The sequence below is a fragment of the Cannabis sativa genome, chromosome 5, assembly GCF_029168945.1.
Source record: "Cannabis sativa cultivar Pink pepper isolate KNU-18-1 chromosome 5, ASM2916894v1, whole genome shotgun sequence".
NCBI lineage: Eukaryota > Viridiplantae > Streptophyta > Magnoliopsida > Rosales > Cannabaceae > Cannabis > Cannabis sativa.
The window spans coordinates 38,365,309-38,373,042 of NC_083605.1; the positions used below are offsets into that span (position 1 = coordinate 38,365,309).

The window sequence follows — 7,734 nt, forward strand, 5'->3', positions numbered from 1 at the left end:
CTAAAACAAACGCGGTGTAAAACCCACAATGGAGATCGAATGTCTCTTGATAATAAAGCTCATTATTTAAAAAGAGTTGTATTTTCTTTTATTCTCTTTATTTATTCTATTTATTTTAAATATATATTTATTTAATTAAAATTTCCAATTTAGAATGAAAAATTCTAAATATAAATTTTAATTTAATATTTATAAATTTTACTTAGATGGATATGAAAATAACATGAATTATTTCCATCTTAGTAATAATTTCCAATAAATATTTAGAAAAAAATATTTAAGTTGTTACAAAATTAATTTAAATTAATTTACAACTCAAATTTAATTTTCTATAAATATATATTGCATTTCGAAAAATTAAAGTATATAAGAATACAATTTTCGAAAAATGCATATTAAAATAAAAAATAAATCCTGGAAAAATTATTCTAATTTAATGTTGGCCCAAAATTAATTAATAAAATTAATTTACAACAAAAAATATAATTTTCCTATTTAATTAAATATATAAGAAAAATTACAAATATTTAAGTATGATGATGAAAATCAACTTAAATATTAATTTTCTATTTAATTAAATACACTAGAAAAATACTTCAAGCAAAAATATCATCTATCTAGATTTTCCTTTGACTAATTAATTCAATTTCTAATAATATACTTTAATTCAATTTATTTTAAATTAATCAATAAATGAAAAAATCATTGATTTAAGTTGATCCAAGAATTAATTAAAATAAATAATTAATTTACAACTTAATCTATTTTTTCAAGATAAAATTCGAAATTCTAGCATTTAAGAAATGCAATTTCGAAAAAAATTGATTAATAAAATAAAGAAAAAATATATTTTGAAAATTATTTAAATTTAGTTGAAAAATTAAATTTCAACTAAAAATAATTTTCTATTTAATTAAATGTCATGAAAAAGAAATATTTAAGTATGATGATAAAAATCAACTTAGATATTTAATTTTCAAATTAATTAAATGTATTAAATTCAAGAAATAAATAATTAAGTGTAGAGAAGACTTAATTATTAATCTCTAGTTTAATACTAGGAAAAATATACTTAAAGTAAATTGTACCAAAATTAATTAATAAATAATTAATTTCACAATGTATAATATTTCCTATTTAATATTAGAAATAATAAGTAGTCTAGAAATAACTATCTAGAAAATATCTTATTTGACTAAGTATCTTTTCCACAAAATTTGAAAAAATATCTAATTTAAGTTGACTAGAAAAAATCTAGAACTTAAATATTTTTCAAATTTAAATTTAATTAAATATCAAAAATTAAGTTGTAACCACTTAATTTGAAAATATTCCATTTTAAGTTAATATTCGAAAAGATATTAACTTAAAAAATATCTAAAGAATCTTAATAACCAATGCCTAAAATTCCTCAACTTAATTTTGAAATTTTGAATTCAAAAGATATTCAGATTTAAGTTGGTTAGTTGAAGATAACTAAATATCAACTTAAATAGGAATATTTAATGAAAAATTTAAATTAAGTTCCAGAAAGAATCTAGATGGTCATAATTCTATATTTAATTAAATACAAGAAAATACATATAGTTTAGCTTAGAATAAAAAATAATTCTTTAAACTATATTTTTCTTAAATTAATTTCAAAATAAATGAAATTAATTATGTTGCTAATCAATTTTAATTAGGTTAAACTAGTGTAATTAACCTAGTACAGTCATTCAAATCAGGCAAATGGGCCTTCACAATTGGGGTGGTTTGTGTGAGGGGGTGCTGGGTTCAGTATGTCGTACCCACTTCTATGGCTCCCAACTCTCACACAAGGCCCAAAAGAGAGGAATTTAACCTTAATAAGAACAACTGTTATTAATTGAATAAGCCCAATAACTAAATGGGCCTAAATAAATTCTATCAAGAACTATGATAATTTATTTTAGCAACAACAACCTATATGCATCTATAATGAAATTAAACACATAGGCTCACACAGGCACACTTTGGATGGGTCCTATCATGTTGCTAGGTTATACACAGATGAAAGAAGATTGTAAATATACCTGTTACAAATTATTATCTTGACCAAGGGAGCCATCAGATCATTAGATCTGGCAAAAAGTAACCATGGCTATTTGCAATCAAGTAATAATAGGTTTTGAAAACTTACAAACAAGCTAAAACACATACTCCTGCAACAGGGTTAGCTGGATAGTTGGAAGTAGGATTTATTTAATTTTAAATAAATAATTTCGAATAAATAAATAATTAAATTAAAAAAAAATTTAATATTCGAAAAATAATTTAAAAAAAAATTAATTTCGGAATTTAAAATTAAATTTCGAAAAAATTTAAAATTAAACCTACTTTTTATCTTATATCTATTTAAAATTACATGATTATAAATGTCTATTTTAAATTTAAATAAGGTCAAAATATCTTAAAAAGATTTAAAAAAAATCTTAAAAGATAAGATATTTTTAAATATCTTAAAAGATAAGATATTTTAAAATATCTTAAAAGATTTTATAAATATCTTAAAAGATATTTTTAAAATATCTTAAATATCTTAAAAGATATTATAAATATCTTAAAAGATATTATAAATATCTAAAAAATCTGACCTTAAATTTAAAAAAAATATAATCAAATTTAAAAATAAGATAGATTTTTAAGCAAAAAGACAAATACTAATTCTATTCGAATTCAAATTACACTAATATCTTGAATTAATTTAAAAAAAATTAAATTAATTCAAAATGATAATTAGAATTGAATTAGGAATAGTAATAGTATATATACAAAACCATACAAAAAATTGGAAGTTAATTCCATGAAAAAGTATGAAAAATTGAAGAAAAAGGAAAAAATCCGAAACTGTACGGACAGTTCTCATGATCGTGAAACTATCAAGACAAATGTTCCCGATTTTGTCAAATCTTCAAAAAATCATAACTAATTCAAATAAAATCCAAATTGAGTTCTGTAAAAGGCTAACTTGCTTAATTTTTTCCATACTATCCAATAAAAATAATTCCAGAAACGAAATCACAATTATTTTTCACGAAAATTTCACAAACATCAATCAATCATCAAATAACACTCAATACAACATGATACCATCCAAAGAACATACAAACAATCGTTTTAAAGTCCAAATTTCTTGCAAGTAAATCAATTACCATGGCTCTGAGGCCAGTTGTTGGAATTTATTTTACCAGGATCTTAGATCTACTCACAAGTATGTTTATTAACATCCTAAATATGAACTTTCTAAAACGATAAATTAAACACATATAAAGTTTAGGAAACCTTACATTGGGTGCAGCGGAATATAATGACTCCTTCCGTTCAGATATCTAGCCCTTGATTCCTTTCTGTAGCAGAGCATTATCAATATCTGAACCTGGATCTCTTTCTCTGAATCTTTGATGCTGAATCTCCTTTGCTGATGATCTTTCTTCACGATCTTCCTCACTATGATTGAGGTATCACTTGATGTGTGTGGGCACTACTCTAATCACTAAGAGAGGTTCGAAATATTGAGGAAGAAAAGAGAGAGAGAGTGGCGGCTAGAGAAGAGAGTGGAGGCTCAGGTTTTTCTGATTCAGAAAGTGTAATTTTCCTGAAGCCTTCACTATCTATTTATAGCATTCCTCTAGGGCTTGATTTGAATTATATGGCATTAAAATAATGAAAAAATCATTTAAAAAAGCTACAAAGGTGGCCGACCATACACTTAATGGATTGGGCCTTGGGCTTTGCAATTTTGCAATTTTAACACCTTTTGTATCTGATTTTCTCAAAAATGCCAATTTCCTAATTCAAACATTTAAATGCCAATTCTAACTATTTAATAACTATAAATAATTATTAAATAATATTGTCATTTATCATATTTATTAATTGAACCATACAAAGTATCATAATTAACAAATATGCCCCTATTAACTCTTTCTTTACAATTTCGCCCTTACTTAGTGAAAATTTCACAAATAGACATAGTCTAACTTGTGAATTATAATTGATTAATCAAAACCAATTACATGAGTCTTACAAGCAATATTATCTCAACTAGTGGGGGGACCATGGGTCTATATAACCGAGCTTTCAATAAGTAGATCAAGAATTTAGCACTAAAATTCACTAACTTATTAATTCTTCGTTGAATCCACGCATAGAACTTAGAATTGCACTCTCAGTATATAGAATGCTCTATATGTTCCACCATATAGACACATCATTAGTTATCCATTGTTATAATCCTAATGTGATCAATGATCCTCTATATGAATGATCTACACTGCAAAGGGATTAAATTACCGTTACACCCTACAATGTATTTATTCCTTAAAACACTTGACCCCGTATAAATGATATTTCAGCTTATGTGAAATGAGTACTCCACCATTTATGTTCGTTTGGTCAAGCTCGAAGGAGATCATCCTTTGCTTACTATTCGCCAGATAGAAGCTATAGATTCCATGTTTATGCTAGCGCTCCCACTCAATTGCACTACCGTGTTCCCAAAATGTACGTATCACCCTGACCTAAAAGTAGGCTTAACTAACAAATCAAAGAACACGAATAGCCTTTCAAGATTGAGCCTAATCATATCAGGATTAAGATCATTTGATCTAGGATCAACTAGGCGATATTGACTTGAATAGATATTACGGTAAGTTTAATAAATCTAAGTCAAAGTTCAATATCGGTCCCTTCCGATGCATACTCCATGCATCCAACCTGAGCTTTACTTTAACCAATGTTCTGGAAAGAACATAGTATTTCTCCAAATACAAGTAAACTCTTGTTGTAGATTATCATACCAGTAAAACCCTGTGTCTGATAAATCTAGGAAACTTTATTCACATAGTCATGTTTACTTTCCAATGTGTTGACGGCACAATAAACAGGATCAAGTATGTGAAAAGGGTTTCAGATGAATTTATACATTATGTACATATAATCATGAAATAAATCATGTGAACCATGCAACATTAAATGTTATTTCTGATCTATATTAATAAGTAAATTTGATTATATTGAAATGAGTTTTATTTAGGGCATTAAACCCAACAAATAGTTGGAATTCTCATCATTGCATCTCACCCAAGTTATTTTACTTTGTTGTCGCAGATAGCTAATATACTTAGCATGAGTTGTAGTAAAAGTTACCTGGCTGAGCTTCTCTTTCTGCTGTAAAGTAATATCTGTAGGGTTTTTAGCAAGCGCCTCTTTAGCTTGGTAAAGATCCTCTTTGGTCCTCTTGAAATCTCTAGTAACATCTCCCACTGAATCCTTGCTGAATCTACGCAAAACATGTTTAACTCTTAGCAGCTTTATGTTCACAGCATCAAGACCCTCCTTCTTAGTTTCATGCTGCCATCCTCCCATCACTGTTTCAGCAAAGCCATTACATAGCATCCAGTGATTACAAAACCGAAATAGTTTGTAACCAACTTGACCTATTTCATGGCTTTTGATTATGCAGAAACTGTGATCAGAAACATTGTCCCATTTGAAGATTGCATCTGTATTGGGGAAAGATTGATACCAACTATTATTAGTAAACACTCTATCCAACTTAGAGTAAATCCTATCCCCAACATCATGTTTATTGGACCAGGTGTTGTGGGATCCTGCACATTTAAATTCTTCAACTTGACCATTCGAGAGCCATTGTTGAGCATCTTCAATATCTTTAGCAGACACAGGATTCCCTCCAGTTCTATCATTATAGCGGAACATTGCATTGAAATCTCCAAAAATAACCCAAGGTTCCACATTCTGTCCAAGACTCTGTAACTTGCTCCAAAGGTCCTTCCTTTCATTTATAGAATTTAACCCATACACTGCAGTAACAAAAAAAGCAATCTGCAACCCACGGATTCTCACTTTACAATGAATAAGTTGAGGGTCCTCTATCAAGATGTCCACACTAACAAACTTCCTTTGCCACAACAGAAGAATTCTTCTCGAAATTATCTCACTAGAAAAGATTTCCCAATTTGGAAAATTATTTACAACATCATCAACTACTTTTTGATGCTTCACTTTGGTCTCAAAGAGAGCACCAAAACCTACCTTATTCTCTCTACAAACATCAAGGATATCTCTTTGTTTATCCTTTTTATTCATGCCCCTAACATTCCAACCCAAAATATTACAAACTTCCATAATTTTTTGGATTAGAGTTAGTAACCATAGTCTCTTCATTCTCTCCCTGTAAAATAGTAAAACCATTGCTTGTTTTTGCTGTTTGGGACTCAACAATAGTAGCCTTAGAACCCTTCTTCTTTGGTGTCATCCTCCCTGACCCTTTTCCCTTCCAAATTCTCATTCCCCTTATCAACCTTATCATCTATACTCTCTAATTTTTCAGCAGCCAAATTATCTTTAACACCTGCTTTTTCCTTCTTCTCGGCTTTTTCTCCCACTTCCATTTTCTTCTTCCAGGTAACCCTTTTCTCCTTGTTGCAATTAGCAACAGTATGTCCCAACATACCACAAGTAGCACACTTGGATGGCAGCCATTCATATTCAACGGATTGTTCAACTAGTCTTTTATGCTTATTAATGAATGAAATGGTTTTCGGAGGGTTATCCGAGATATCCATGTCGACTAAAACACGAGAAAACTTGACCATTGTTCTGTTTTGAGTCACCTTATCAACAATGATTGGTTTTCCTATAGTACTAACAAGAGCACTTAGGTTGTTCTTTCCCCAATATTGTAGTCGCAACCCATTTAATCTCACCCACACAGGGACAGATTTTACCATACGTATCGAATCTAGGTCTGTCGACCATGGTCGTAACACAACTGGTTTTCTATCAAACTGAATTACACCAGATTCCATGACTAAATCTCTTTTTGCTTCATCTCTAAAATTCACCAAAGTGAACCCTGAATGCATCCTTACAATTTTTTCTATCCCCAGGTTCCCCCAAACTCTATTAATAAACCCTTCAAAAACTTTGAAAGGAGGATTAGCACCTAAAACTATACATACTATAGCATTCTTCCAGTAGGAGGCTTCAATTTCTACTTCTTCCAAGTCCAATTTAGCAACAATCTGATCTCCTATTTTTAAGGGTTCCATAAAATTCAATCGGGTAGAAGGGGACAATACCTGATTGGATTTGAACTTGCTCCAAACATCCTTAGCATTGGATCGGAAGTCCACCTTCTCTGCATCATCATGCCAACTCTACGATTTAGGGGTAACCTCCGCCTCTTCGTGAGTTGCAGAAACGACCTGCACTTCAGTCGCAGAACAAATCTGCTCCGACTCCAACACTTCGCAAGGGTAATGAAATACCTCATGAACCAAATCAGAATCTTGGATCGGAGGGAGCTCTTCCGTCACCCCTGGACTTCCCGGCCGCACCACCACTGGCTTTCGAACCACTCGTTTCTTCTTCACCATGAGAGAGAAACAGAGGTCACGCACTCCTATGAATTATATTTTAAATATTTAAATAACTTAGATATTTTTGTACAAATTTGAATGTTGCTTAATTTGATATATTTTGACATATAATTATGGTAATTATTATTTATTTATTATTTTATTCCTAAAATAATAATTATCTAACCAAATCTATTTTAAAATTGGTTTATTTTATTAAATTATAAGATCTGAAAGTGATATTGAAGATTCTTTCTTTCAAATCATTGATCTTATTTAATATTTAATTTAATTTGATTCAAATAAACCTAGATATTTTAAAATTAGT

The 7,734-nt window shown here is 29.3% G+C and overlaps 2 protein-coding genes across 2 annotated transcripts; both read right to left on the reverse strand.

Annotated features, from left to right (window-relative positions):
* Positions 1-5,052: 5,052 nt before the first annotated feature.
* LOC133038330 (uncharacterized) lies at positions 5,053-6,237 on the reverse strand. The gene has a single exon (XM_061116448.1). The coding sequence runs from the start codon at positions 6,235-6,237 to the stop codon at positions 5,053-5,055; it is 1,185 nt and encodes a 394-aa protein (XP_060972431.1).
* A 38-nt stretch (positions 6,238-6,275) lies between these two features.
* LOC133038331 (uncharacterized) lies at positions 6,276-7,424 on the reverse strand. The gene is made up of 2 exons (XM_061116450.1): positions 7,224-7,424; positions 6,276-7,127 (listed from the first exon to the last, which is right to left on the reverse strand). The coding sequence occupies exons 1-2, from the start codon at positions 7,422-7,424 to the stop codon at positions 6,276-6,278; spliced, it is 1,053 nt and encodes a 350-aa protein (XP_060972433.1).
* Positions 7,425-7,734: the final 310 nt, after the last annotated feature.

Excerpts from the sequence above, each read along its gene's own strand:
- LOC133038331 (XM_061116450.1), bottom strand. The coding sequence starts at position 7,424 with ATGGTGAAGAAGAAACGAGTGGTTCGAAAGCCAGTGGTGGTGCGGCCG. Across the intron at positions 7,128-7,223 it reads CAACTCACGAAGAGGCGGAG|GTATTGTCCCCTTCTACCCG; the intron begins GTTACCCCTAAA and ends AAATCCAATCAG.
- LOC133038330 (XM_061116448.1), bottom strand. The coding sequence starts at position 6,237 with ATGGTTTTACTATTTTACAGGGAGAGAATGAAGAGACTATGGTTACTA.